We start from the raw sequence: 14621 nt of genomic DNA on the forward strand, positions 1-14621 counted from the left end.
AAGCCAGCCGGAGCCCCTGCCTTACTTTCTTGACCAAACCAGAACCTGCCTGGTCAACTAATTTAAGAAGGCATCCTTCAAGACTAATGCAAGGGAGATGGGCAGGAGGGAGATTTGAAGGTGAAACAAGAGGGAAAACAAACCAACCAAAAAGTTGATATGGGAAGAGACAAGCCATCTACAACCTTGAGTTCTGGTCTAAATTTTACTACTAACCAGCTGGATAACCCCAGGCAAGCCACTTGCTCTCTCTGAACCTCCGTGTCTCATCTGTAAAAGAGGCTTAGAATAACTGTCCCCTGAAGCCCTTGCCAGCTCCAGCAGTCTATGAATCTTTGAGGCTCATTTCTTCAAGCTCACACTAAGATGCTTTCTTGGGGCAGTGCCTGGTCCTGGAATGCCTCACTAGTAAGCAGGAAAAATGGGGGGAGACCACCCCAAATAAACTCTGAAAATGTTCAGGACACCTAGACATTGCACAAAGCTTTCCAGGGACTCAGGCCACCGCACAGTTCACACCTTCTCAGTCACCCTTCACCTCCTATTGTAGTAACTTGCTAGGTCTCATACTTTTCTACAAGCTGTGCAGGACACAGCAGCAGCTGTCAGGAGAAGTCTTAGGGAGGCAGAAAGGGCCAGGGTGAGTGTCAGAAAGGCACCATCAGAAAGATGGGCACGGCTGAAAATAAGTACTTCCAAAAACCAAACATTTTAACATCCTCCCTCTAATCCTCCCACACACAGACCACCTCCATTCCTAATCCCACCCTTCAATCCTTCCAGGGCTACAAAGGGTGGGAGTTCCAGCTCCTTCTGCCGCAGTGCGGAGGTTAAGCAAGACAAGTGAAACAAATATTCTGCTCCACCTGGGGTCACACTGTGGGATACATGCTGTCAGAGGCAGATAATATACATAGAAAAACACTCCGGATGTGGACCCCAAAAGGAAAGGCAAGTGGGAAATTCTATGTTTATTTCTAGTTCTGACACCACAAGCTCCTGCTATGTGGGCCTGTGGATAAGTGTGAATGTGTATGTGTGTGTGTGTGCAAACACTAGAGTGACTAAGGATAGAAGGGTTGTATAAATCCTAAACCTCACACAGGCACAAATTTTGGTCCAGGCCCCACTGCTGGATATACGCATAGCCCCTGAGGCCAGGAAAGGAGAGGAAATAGCAGAAAGGCAGGCAGTGAGAAGGGAAGAGCTGAAGTTGATGAAAAAGGACAGAAGAAAGAAGACATCAGAGAAGGAAGAGATCAGAGACGAGAGGGAAATTGAAGAGAACAAAAGCCTATATGAGATAGCGGGCCACCAGTAAAAGCTGCCTTTATTCATAACCCAAGGATTGGGATTTGCTCTGTGGGTTTTCCACGCCTCTAATTAAGTAGTAAAGGATCAAATGCAAGAGAGGATTAAGATTGTTGGGGCCTGAAGCGTATACAATTGAGGGAGGTTACTTTAGGGAAAAAAATAGAAAATTATGGCAAAAGTAGACACTAGGTTTTGGAAGGGCCCAGGCAAAGGACAGGCCCCAAAGCTTAAGCTTCAGTAGCCTCAGGTAAACCCACCTCGCATCAAATGAGTTCTCATGTAATAAACGTAACTGGCAGTGTAAAGGCTACAAAACTTAAACTATTATCCTCCTACCCCTCCACCCCCAGCCACCACTACCTGGCTTTGTTCTGAATTTTAACCCTCTTTTTGTTTAATTAAGAAATTATTTTTGAAAAGAAAAGACAGTCATTGGCAGGAGAGGGAGTCTGTCTGCATAAAAGGGTGGAATCTATCTGCCTCAACTGCTTCGTGGATCTGCACCTGTATTCCCGCTACCGCCAAGGCTGGGAAGGGGCAGGTCGTGGCCCCTCTGGCAGGGTCACTGCAGCCCTCGCGCCCTGAACTGCCGACCCCAGCGCAGTGCGAGCTTCCGAAGCCCCAAAGCCGCCTCCCGCATCCATCACCTGGCACTGCCAACCGGTTTCCCCATCAGCATACGTGCACCCGCCACGGCCCGGCTGGCCTCTCGCGCAGGTGGAGAGCAGGACACTGTGCGGGCCGAATGCAACCTGCTTACCTGGGTGGCAACGGTGGCCACGCTGCCCGGGAGCACGGACGTGATTCCATCCGTGCCCAGCACCACGGTGCTCTGGCTCATGTTCACCCAGCCCACAGCAGGGGTATTGTTCCGCTCCAGGGTGCCCTTGCCCACACTCACGTTCTCATCCCCCTCCGGGCCTCGCAGAGAAGGGATCTTACAGTGCAGCGCGTTGCCGGGCCCGGAGCTCCCAGGAGGGGGGGCGGCCTGTGCGCCTTGCGCCTCTCTCAAGTCCCGCAGAGCTGCAGAGGCCGCCTGCGCCCGCGGGCTACTGAGTTTGCAAGACCCCACTCCTGGCCGCTCAGCCTCGCAGGCTCGCGCGTCCGCTGACTGGAAAGTTTGGGCGCCGGTGGAAGCGGACCTGGGCACACGTGGCGGCGGCGGGGCGGCAGCCGCGGGAAGCTCCTGCTCCGGGCTCGTCCTGGGAGCGCATGGGCCATCAGGGTGGCCCTGCGCCGCCGCCGCCTCCGGGTTGTTGGCTGGCTGTTTATTCATTTCCTTGGGAGCACTGCAATCCTGCAAACACAATGTCAAGTTCGTGCAAAACAAAGTCACAACAGCTTTTAAAATACCTGTATCTACATATGGAGGCGTTCTCAACTCAGGTCCAGACACAATATCTGGGAAAGCAAATTGGAATCTGAATTTTTTTTTAAAGAAAGGCTGCAATCAGTATTTCTCAATTTGCCCGCTTCATCAATAACCAGATGACAAAAAGAAGCTAATATTCCCTCCCTAGTGGAGGATGAACTAAGAAAAGAGGCAGAAATGTAATTTTGTAAGGGTAAAGGGGCAATGGAAATAGCCCTAGAGTCATGAGCTCCCCTCCCTGTTTGGATTTCACCTCACAGCTGTGGGTGCCCGCATCCCCATCACCATTGTAGAAAGATTCTTTAATTTTCCACCCCATTTCCTTTGTCATTCAACAATGCACATTGCCTTTTTCCCCCATAGACAAGCTGTGGCCACAAAGCTGATGCCCTGGCACCTGCGAGCGCTTGAGGCCAAATTGGTTGAGTCCCAGCGCTCCACAACCCACCTCCTCCCGCCAGGTAGCAAAGACAAGGTTAAGAATCACGATCAAAATAACCACAAAAAAACCTACAACGATAATAAACTAAATTTAAGACACAGAGTAGTAACTAGGTTTGTTATCTTACACAACTTGTATTCACTTCCAGATTCCCAGACATGTAAAAGAACATGCAAAGTTTTTTTGTTCTTTTCTTTGGGTTTTTTTTTTTTTTTTTTTTTTTTTTTTTTGCGTAACTATTCACGGGAGTCTAATATCCTTCACAACTCTACGCTTGCTTGAGTACCAAAACTCATGACTAATTTTTATTCGCTTTTTCCCAATTCACTTTCAAATGAAAAGAACTGCCAGCGGTGGTTTTTCTATCCACTTTCTCCCCTCGTGTTATCTTTCAGGGCTTCCTAAACATTAGCACCAATAATTATTATTACACTGTGTAAGAATAATCCTATTATCTTCACCTCCACCGCACTCCTCTCGTCTAACCCCCTTTCACAAACACGCAAAATAGAACTCCTCAATTTGCACAAATCTAAGTACCTCGGCTTCAGCCAGCATTTGTCTCAGTAGCCTCTAGGACCCAGAGCAACTCGCCTCTGTACCGGCATCTGGCTTTTCAGCACCGAGGACAGTGCCCGGGATCGGGTCTTTAGGAGCCACAGCCAACCTCTCAGTTCTACAGCCTAGGAAACCTCTTTGCGACCTCAGGTGACGCTCACAAGTACAAATACCTAGGGCTGCGAGAATTGTTCTCCTCGTCGCCCCCTTTCCCCCCACCAATGCAGACATCTCCAAAAGAAATAGCCAAAACGAATCTGCTTTCCCTGTCCCCTCAGCCCCCTTTCCTCTTGAAAGAACAAAAGCAAACACTCACCATGTCTGACACAGGCAACAGATAGAACTGGTGGAGGGTGAAACCCGCTATTGACAAGACTGGGTTTGGCTCCGGCAGGAGAGGCGCTTTCTATATCTCCTTGGGAAAGGCCGGGTTTGCGTCAGTGCAAAGCAAGGTGCCCTTGGTTTGACATTTTCTTGATAATACAAGTTTGATAAATCATCACCCCCTTGGATTCAAGTTTTAAAGGGACAACATCCTAGAGCGTGCTGGCCAGTTGTCACTCCAGCGGGAGGGGGCTGCGTGTTTGGCGTGACTCATGTGGTCTGATTACTAAACCGAAACCGGCAGGAGGGGAAGACAGAAGTCTGCCTCCTCCTAATTAAGGGAAACATGGGAGGGACACGTCCCACTGCACCCAAGGCAAGGCGCAGCCGCCAACAGAGTGGATCGGGCTGTAGAGGTGGGAGGAGGGGGCTAAATCACTGCCTTCTCTTTCTCTTTCACTAAATTCCATTGCTGTCCCCCCTTATCTTCAGGGATTCCGAAAATATTACTCCGAAAGAGATTGAGGGTCTGCGCATAGCCCCACAGCTCTGCGATGACTGAAGCAGGCATGGGTCCTGCATTTATCAAGGTGTACCTACCTAGCATGTATGTGGACTTCAGATTCTCACATCCCTACCCTTCCAGACAGTCAGTCTTGGAGGAATCCTGGGTTTTTTGCTTAAAAATTGTGATCTAGTATTTCCGTTCTTATTTCTGTTAACACAGTCAGGAGAAAATTCTGAGTATAACTGACCGTTTTCATTGCATTTTTAAGCTTTTCTGAAGACGTTTTAGAGAAATAAAAACGAAGTTTTTCCAACACAGACCTAGTTCTTAGGTCACTTTCAAAGTCAAGGGAAACCCATTCTTTCTTTATAGTCCTTTCAATAAAATCCTACCAGAGCCAGGCCTGATTTGGCAGCGCGGGACCTTAGAGACCGTCCAAATCGGGATGCCCAGCAATGGGGGGGAGGGGGGGATGAGAGCTGGCAATCTGGAAAGCCATGCCAGGATGTTCAACCGTACTGTGGCAGGGATGGGAGTGGGGGTGGCCGTGGAGATAAAAAGATGAACTTTCTTGTTGGTACAATGCAATAGCTATAATCAGAAGAGGAAAAAACGCCTTTACAAAGAAGTTGTAGTTTGGAGACTAGAAGGGGATTATCAGCAAAATGCTTCCCTTCTCTCCTTCCTTGCCTGTCTAGCTCGGGGAACCCCTGGCCTCGGGGATGAGGAGCCACAGACAGCACGTTGTCCCTTCCCTACTGCCAACAGCCCAGCCCACTGCCTCGGGGTGCGCGCCGTCGCCAGCGGCTGGGCCGTCCCACGCGGCGGGAGGACAATGTCTCGGCGGCCGCGGCCGCAGGCGTAGGCTGCAGTGGCAGATTGCAGCGGGCGCCGGGGGCACTGAGGGGCACCCTCCTGCCCCTCTGGAGAGCCCGAGAGTGTTTGGATGCCTTCGCTGGTTGGCTTTCCCGCCTAGCCCCTCTAAAGGGCAGCTGGCTGGGGACACACGGTCTGCATTGCCTTTGGTGGGGGCAGGAGGAGGAGATCTTTCTTTTGAGACGCCTTGAGGATTTCTGGTCGCTTTTTATTGTAGTTTTGAGCTAACATCTATTGAGATCTTAATACTCAACCATTGTGCAAGGGCTATCCATGAATTATCTTGGTTAGATTTAGCAATGGCCTTTCAGAAGCTATACCAATTGCAAAGCTGAGGAAATTGGGGCTCAGAAAGTCGCTTTTGAACTCTGGAGAAGATCCCAACCACCTCCCGCCGGGCTGTCGCTGGGGTCAGTCCCTCTCTCCCCGGGGCCCGTTCGTAGGGAGAGGTCGGGAACGAGGGTTAAGAGGGTAGGGTGGGCTGTGGTGGACTCTGGCTGGAGGAGGGTCGTCTGAGTGGGTGGGACTGAGAATTCCGCAGGGGTGCCTGCTCAAGTCCCGGCTGGCGCTGAGAAGCACGCCGCAGGCTCTTGGCATCTTGGGGGACGCCAAGGGGACCTACGAGTGTTTCTGCCTAAACAGTCCCCAGTTTCCGAGAGGGCTCACGACGAATGCGAGAACTATAGAAGGCAGGCCTGGCAGGCAGGCTCGGGCTCAGAGAGCGATCGGCCGGAGCGGTACCACGAGGCGCGCCCAAAGATCGGTGTAGGCCTCCTTCTGCGATTCCCCGGCCGACTTCCCCGAGGAACAGTCACGACTTTGGAAGGTTCTGGCCAGTTTCCCAATTTGCATTTGAGCAGCCCCCGCAAAGGGCCAGGTGCGAATGGAGAGTCTACGCGGCGCCCGGACGTCCCAGGGCGCACAGACTTGGCTGCCCGGGGAAGAAGGGGGAGAACTGCGCGGAGGCGGCCGAATCCTGCCGGCCTTCTCACTTCCCCCAGCTGCGGCCCTGGGCCTGAGTGACGCCCAGCGCCCCCGCTCGGCCCCCAGGCCTGATATTTCGCCCGCTGGCCCTCCCCGGCCCAGTGAGCACTTGGGTTCCTGCGTGGAGACTGCCGCGCGTCAGGCTCTGCAGAGGCGGGTGAAAGGCAGGAACGGCTGCGGGGTTTGGCTGAGGCGCTATTCGGGATCCCCGCCTCCCCCTACTTTCAGCCGCAAGATTCTAGAAGGGAGGGGCTACGTGGAGAATGGAGGGAGGGTCTGGAACGGAGAGGCCTGGAGGGGTCGCTATGAGGCCAACGCGGGGACGGAGGGGCGGGCACCAGCCCGGCTTGAAGGTTGGGCTTCAGGGGCGGGAGAGAGCATGCGGAGGCAGGAAGCCAGGCCCCGGGGCAGCAGGTCGTGCGTATGGGTGTGTGTCAGCGCCTACGAAGCGCAGAGAATGGAACCGCAGTATTTAAAATTAAAAAAAAAAATTAATTAATTAATTTAAAAAAAGAAGAAGAAGACCAGCCGCACGTCCTCTAGACGCGGGCCTCCGCCCCCGCCCTCCGCGGACGCCTGTTTGTAGTGATAATCAAGCCCAGCGCGCCGCAGCCAAGGAGGCCGTAAATCCGCATCCATCACCGCGCAGCCATTCGATCTGAATTAGCCAGTCACTACGGCCTTAATTAGTTTGTCAAAGATGAAAAATAGTAATTGATTTTGTCCTCGATCACTTTGTTCCCTCCTCTCCTGCCTTGCAGATAAGCAAATAAATATTTTTGAAAACTCGTGTCCACTCGGTTGTATGGGGGTAGCCTACTGAAAAACAAGCCATCCGGTGACAGTCCTGACGCCAGTGTTACCGCCAAGACACGAAAGGCCAGCTGCAACCCAGACAGGAGAGGGCCCAGAGGGCGGCCTACCACATTCAAGTCGCTGCCCTCCTTTGCACTAAGGAAGGAGAGAGGAGGGAAAGGTACCGGTGTTTTACGAGCTATTGCTCTGGCGTTAGCGGGGCACTGTGGCACCAGCCTCCTCTGGTCCTCAGGGCAGCATGCGAGAAAGAGCTGCCAGCGCGACTGACAGGCGAAGGAACGTGTCCAGGGTCAGCGGGCAGAGCCTAGCTTTGAGTCCCTGTCTGTGTTGGCTCCTCTCCATCCACCACATGAGGGATTGAGTATGAGCGCCTATGTCTATGTTTATGTGATTTTAACATGGGAGCCGTTAACACCTACAACTTCCATAGATGATGGATGTGAGGGCTCAGTGTGGGTTTCAGGTGACATGGCAGATAGTCAAGAAGCCATGCTGTATTTTTGTCCCACTTGTCTACTACTGCCCAGCTCCATTGCAGTATTGTTCTGTGCTAAGAATATGGGCTCTGCAGACACACTGCACCACCTCCTAGCTCTGTGACCTTGGGGGAAATTCCCCATCAGTAAAATGAGCATAATAAAAATTAACCTACCTCGGCCGGCGCAGTGGCTCACGCCTGTAATCCCAGCACTTTGGGAGGCCGAGGCAGGTGGATCAGGAGATCAGGAGATCGAGACCATCCCGGCTAACACGGTGAAAACCCGTCTCTACTAAAAATACAAAAAATTAGCTGGATGTGGTGGCACGCGCCTGTAGTCCCAGCTACTTAGGAGGCTGAGGCAGGAGAACAGCTTGAACCCGGGAGGCGGAGGTTGCAGTGAGCCAAGATGGCGCCATTGCACTCCACCCTGGGCGACAGCGAGACTCCGTCTCAAACAACAACAACAACAACAAAATTAACCTAACCTCAAGGGTGGCCTGAGGATTAAACGAAGGAACGCATGCAAAGTGCCTAGATTGAGATTGGCTACCCGGCATACTTTCAATAAGCTATTGTTAACAATATTATTCAGTCTAAAGGAAACATATGTTTGAAGCCCCTCAGAATTAGCAAATAAGACAAATCCCTCTTCCTGGGTCGGAAGGTTTAATATGGGTAGACTTATGCAGAATAGAAAACCTTACAAAATATGTAATGATTGTGCAACATTTCTCCCTCCTCATCCAGTGTTTGGTCGCCCAATAATCAAGTATTTACCTTTACTAAATGAAAATTAGGAGCATCCAGGGAAAGTGCTCAAATACAGAAGCTGCTATGAGTTTTTCCTGAGGCATTTTTTGTTTAGATGACGGTAAATTTCAATATAAAGAAAAGACAGAAGCTTGGAGCTTCATAATCAGCCTCACTGTTCAGTTCTCATCTGAACCCAGGGGTGTCAGGGAAACACAAGTTAATCAAAGCAAGCGTCCCTCATCATAGCATTTCAGAAGAGCTCATACTTGGAAATCAATGGTTCAGCTAAATAATCAGTCTGTGCAAAATGCAGGTCCAAAATTCCATGACTCAGACAGGCAGGACGCTTGTTCCTGAGTCAGCAGTAATGATGATTCTCACTTCACTGCAGCAAAACACAGGGCAGTGGGTGCTAGCGCAGAAGCAGAGAAGTATATGACAAGATGAAAAGGAGTTCAAGGTCACCTATGGTCCCACATGCCTGCCTTATCAGTGAGAAAGCAGAGTTCCAGGTCCAGGGAGGAAAAGTGAGTACTCAAGGTCATTTGACAAATTAGAAACAAAGTCTAGTGGCATCTCTTTAAAAAAGAAAGAAAGAAAAAAGAATTATATTATCCTTTGACCCAGCAATCTCACTCTTAGAAATCTATCCCAGAGAAATAAAAAACCACAGTGCAAGAGTGTTTATTATAGCATAGTTGATAAAGTGAAAGCCTTTATCAACTATTAAAAAGAAATAGCCACATTAGATCATTAGAGTATCTGCAGTGTGGAATGATTTGTAGCTGTTAAAAAGATTGAATTAGAACCATTCAGAGATTGGAGAGATTTTCATGATGTATTGAGAAAAGCCAGATACATTAAAATATGTATAATACAATCTCATTTTTATAAAATAAATAGTAACTAAAACGCCATGTCTGTCTGTCTGTCTCTCTCTTCTCTCTGTCTCTGTGTGTGTGTGTGTGTGTGTGTTCTAGTAAAATGTGGATGCACACACATAAGTTAGTAGGTAAGATTACTGGTAGACAATGTGGGCATTGATGTGAGCTGAGGAGACGAGGGAAGAGCCAAGCAGAAAAAGTGGAGGGAGGGTGACAAAGATTGTACTTAAACAAAAATAGTTCTACTAGTCGTACTTATAAATTTATGTAAAATATGTATAAAAAATTTAAAGGAAAGAATTCAGCACTAGAATCTATTGCTTTAATCAATGAGAATATTCACCGAGGCTTTCATTAGGAAGTATTACCCCTACACCTATTTTATTGTCTTTCTCTGAAAAGTAGAGCTCAGAAAAATGAATTCAGTTAATTAAGGATCCCAGCTACCAATATTTGGCTAATCCTCCTTCGTCAGGTTCTCAGGTTTCTATCTCTTAGCTCTGCTGGGGTGGAACCAGGGCATAATTAAGACCTTCAGAGGACACAGTCTTGGAAAATATGATGCTGCTCTGCTACCCCCACCATTATCCTTATAATGTACACTAAACTATAAAGTAATTTACATTAAAATTACACCAAATTGAAAATTCCTGATTTCTAATTCTTCCATAATGATAACATTAATGTCTTTCTAGTAAGCATTCACCCCTTTCTTCTGCTGCCTTTCCTCTGCTATCCTTTTGGTAGTCGTGCTTTACTTGTTGCATATTTTTGGTGAAACTACTCAGTAATCTCCTTCCAGGTATGAGTCTTCTGTGTTTATCCATCTGCTGAAAGTTCCCAAACCCTAAAATGGGAGATACTAGCCTTGTAAGAGGTCAGATCTTGTAAGGTCTCAAATATGTTTATTATGGGAAATAGGAGACTTCTAATACAAGAGAATTGATAATGTGTCGCAATGTTGGTGAATAAGATTCTCTTTTTTTCTCTTTCTTAAATGTTTCCCTGGTCTTCTCTTTTTGTCTTAGTTGGTGGGGCAGTGGGGGGTGGGGAATTAAGTTCAATGTCAGGAAAACCTAGCAGGAATTCCCACAAGTAGAATGAAACAGATGTTGGAAATCTTCACTGTACAGGCAGTTTATGTAGTTAACCAAGGCTATTGGGTGGAACATGAAGAAGGTTCAGAAAGGTACAATGGTAAGAAGCAGAACTTGGAAAATTCAAGACACTTTATGCCTGTAGAGAACTGCTAGACAGCATTAACAAGCTTTAGGACCTTGTGATTTTGTCACTGGGTAGCACCCTTGTAAATTAGGTCTAGGGGACTATGGACATTGGCACCCCATTTGCAACTGTTGGTTCTAGCAATCTGTGGCATCCAGATTTCTAAGACCATTTCAAACAATGGCCTGGAGGAGGCCACCTATGCCTACCATTTTTGGCAGACAATCCAGAGTTAATCATTATGGTAGTTGTCCTTTGGAATGTCACCATTAGAGCTTGGAAATAATTTACAAATCTTTTAGAATAATCTCTTAGAATCTACATTCTATTTCAGGGTGTTTCTATTTCAGTTTAAACATCTTCCTGGGTGGAGGGTAACATTATATCATGAAAATAGGGCTTTAGTAGTAAACATTAGTCATGAGTTTGAACCAAGTTCAGCCATTTGTTAACTATGTGTTCTAGGGAAGCTAACAGCCAATGTGTGGCTATTAACATTTACTTATCTTCAGAGCCTCACTTTCCTTTTCAATAAAATGGAGTTCCTTTGACTGATTAAATAAGATGAAGTATATAAAAGCTTCTAGCATGGTGCCTGGCAAGAGCTCCTTCTACCTTGAGATACCAGAGTTGAAAATTACTATCTGAAGTCTGACACTATGCCCTTAGAGATGTACCCAGATGACTCCTTTCTACACATCTTAATATTCCTGGATTTGTTCACCAAATCTTTATGTATTTTGCCCATCTTTCTTCTTTGGTTTTTAAAATAATAGGTGATTCTAAGGACTTCATTCTGCCCATCATTTTTTTTTTTTTTTTGATACGGGGTCTCGCTCTGTCCCCCAGGCTGGAGTGCAGTGGCGCTATCTCAGCTCACTGCAAGCTCTGCCTCCCGGGTTCACGCCATTCTCCTGCCTCAGCCTCCCGAGTAGCTGGGACTACAGGCGCCCGCCATCAAGCCCAGCTAATTTTTTGTATTTTTAGTAGAGACGGGGTTTCACCGTGTTAGCCAGGATGGTCTCGATCTGCTGACCTCGTTATCCGCCCGTCTCAGCCTCCCAAAGTGCTGGGATTACAGGCGTGAGCCACCTCGCCTGGCCTCTGCCCATCTTTCTTGATGGGAAATGAGCTTTGCCTGTTTTTTTTTTTTTCTTTTCTTCAAGTGGGTTCTTTTTTCTATCTCTTTACACTGCACCTCCCTTAAAATGCCAAGCCCATCATAACGCTATGCCTTTGCCACTGCAGTGTCCTCTGCCTGAAATGCTCTTCCTTCCAGAATGAATTTCTACCTATACGTAAGACTGCCCAACATGTATCTCCTCTTGGAGGTTTTTTATGAACAAAGTTAATATCTCCATTCTCTGTGCTTCCCTAGCACTAGTGCATTGTAATTATTTATTTCCATGTGCATCTTTTCAACTACAACAGCTAATAGCCACGTGTGGCTACTGTTATTTTAATTAATTAAAATAAAATTAAATGTAAAATTGTATTATTCACTCACACTAACTATATTCTTAGTGCCCAACAGCTACTTATATTAGACAGTACAAAGAACATTTCTGTTATTGCAGAAAATTCTACTGGACAATACTGTTCTAAATTGTGAATGCTTCAAAGGCAGAAATGTATGAATTTTTTAAGCCTCTTTCCAACTTGTACTGATATGCAGTAGTATTTTTGAATAAACGACTTAAAAAGTCATAGAATAGCCTCTTAGTTTCTTACATGCCATCTTACTGTCTTTGCTAAACCATATTTTTGTATTTCATTAGTTTTCATTTGTATTATATTTCTGATGATAAAAATAATATGGGCTTAATACGAAAAAGTTGGAAAATCTACCCCCCAAAAAACATAAAAATACACATTCTTATCTAGCCTAAAAAGTATCCTACTAACATTTTGGTGTAGAGCTTCCTAGACTTTCATATGTATAGAGACATAGTTTTTGTTTTTACAAAATCGAGATCATGCTATTCATACTGTTTTACAATCTTTTTTCACTTGTATTATTGATATAGCTCCATTTCATTGCCATAAAATTTACATCGTCATTTTTAATTACTGCATAGATTTTCATAGCATGAATATACTACAATTTAAGTAGTAAACAGTTACTATGCATTTTAACTGTTTCCAATTTTTATTTTATTTTATTTTGAGACAGGGTCTTGCTCTGTTGCCCAGGCAGGTGTGCAGTGGCACAATCATGGCTCACTGCAGCCTCTAATTCCTGGGCTCAAGTAATCCTCCTTCTTTGGCCTCCCAAAGTGCTGGGATTACAGGCATGAGCCAATATACCCAGCCATTTCTAATTTTTAAAATAAATAGTACTATATATTATATATATTTCTGTCTATATACATCTTTGCTCATATCTCTAATTTTGATTCTTAGTGTCAGTTCCTAACTATGGAATTACTCCCTAAAGGAATTGCACATTTTTCAGAATTGGATCATCTTATCTGGACCAGTTTTTTTGATGACTGCCTTCAAAACGCAGACATGGAGCTGTGTATGAAGATGTAGCCAAGCTCTGAGCAGAGAGTGACAGTGCTCTGCGCTTTGTTTTCATTCCTTTTCCTAACGATGCTCAGCAATCTGTGAATACTTCTGGCTATAAAAAAGCCATGGGAACAAAGAACATAGTATGTTTCCATAAAGAATAAATCAGTTTTCTCTTTAGCATAAAGGAATTTTTTATGAAAATAATATTACTTGGTAAATACAAGTATTTGTAATTGTCAGTATGCACAATATGCAAATTTTACAACTATTAGGACTCAAGCAAATAAGCTCATCTGTTTACACAGGATTTAATTAAACAATTGCAAGAAATAATACAAACATTGTTAAAATGTGGAGGATTTGTGAATGCTTCTTCTGCAGTGAAAATGCCTGATTCAGGGCTCTCTCTGGTTTCTGCAGATTATGTGGATGATGACATGTTTTTCCAAGTCATTAACTTGGGCACAGCTTTGGGGCCAAATGAGAAGCTACATCCAAACCATTTAAGAGTCTGGGTGATTGGTGGGACTGACAAAGGAAAGACCCTCTGTCATTGCCCACGGTGAGAGCATTTGGGGAGTGTGATTGTCTGTGATGATGCACGGTTCAATGATTCCATTGTTTCACGAAGGCCTGGTTTCACTGATACCAAGGGAAAAAGGTGGGCTGCGCCCACATGGGTGATTAAGGTGACGCTGTCAAAGACATTTAGAGTGATTTTTTCCCTTAGAACTCTATTCTGTCACTTTTTGGCGTTATAAGGTCTTTTGTATTACATTATGGAAAAAAAATAAGCAAAAAGAAGAAAACAAATCACTTTATCAGGACTCTTTTTCAATTGCAAGGGATAGAAACCCAACTCAAAACTAGCTGACACTTAGGTGTCAAGTCATGGACAGGTCAAGGTAAAAATGGAGCTGACTTCAGGTAGGCTGGATCCAGGCTGCCCACAGCAACAGGATTCTCTCTTGGAGTCTTGGCCTCTGTGGGTCCATTCGTTGCATGTTTTCAGACTCTCATGTTGTAGGTGTCTTGTGACTTAAAGATCTGGGTTCCCATGCTCATAGATTATAATCCAAGGGGAAATAGTATATCTCTACTTCAGATTGGGAGGTTTGGGGAAAGGAGGCTGAGATGGGGGCTTTGATGCAGGTAGATTATTTGGGAGTCCCAATGAGGTAGTTAGGGAAACGAGAAGAGTCAATAAAGAGTGCATTAATGAGTAAGTTACCTCTGTGGACAATTGGATTCAGGCTCACTGGGGTCCCTCTGAGGTACCACGTGGAACACATGTCAAAGTTTTCCCTCCAGGGGACAGGGAAGCTAGAAGGTGATTTGTCCACAGACTCCCACCCCTTATTGGCTGAGGATTGTTCCTGAGAGTATTAAATCCTCAGCACTTGGGGGCACTCTACAGTTGGGCTGAGCAAGTTGCTATAGCACTGGAAAAAGGTGACAGGTAGAGAAACAGAGAGACATGGTGGCTTGAGGTGGGGAGCTGTCAGCATGCCAGAAATTGTCCAACACGACTGCAGGTGGACTTGCAGATGGGCCAAAGCAATATGGGCTGG

The 14621-nt window shown here is 46.3% G+C and overlaps 1 protein-coding gene across 1 annotated transcript in view; it reads right to left on the reverse strand.

Moving 5' to 3' along the window:
• Nucleotides 1-4070, reverse strand: part of LOC129007715 (sodium- and chloride-dependent glycine transporter 2) — a 59027-nt gene extending 54957 nt beyond the window's left edge. The window contains exons 1-2 of the mRNA XM_054438916.1: nucleotides 4003-4070; nucleotides 2075-2611 (exon numbers count right to left, since the gene is read on the reverse strand). Of these exons, the coding sequence (XP_054294891.1) occupies nucleotides 2075-2611; nucleotides 4003-4005 (540 nt within the window). The 5' untranslated portion in view covers nucleotides 4006-4070. The remainder of the gene's footprint in view (nucleotides 1-2074; nucleotides 2612-4002) is intronic.
• Nucleotides 4071-14621: the final 10551 nt, after the last annotated feature.

Source organism: Pongo pygmaeus, chromosome 9 (assembly GCF_028885625.2).
Source record: "Pongo pygmaeus isolate AG05252 chromosome 9, NHGRI_mPonPyg2-v2.0_pri, whole genome shotgun sequence".
NCBI classification, from domain to species: domain Eukaryota; kingdom Metazoa; phylum Chordata; class Mammalia; order Primates; family Hominidae; genus Pongo; species Pongo pygmaeus.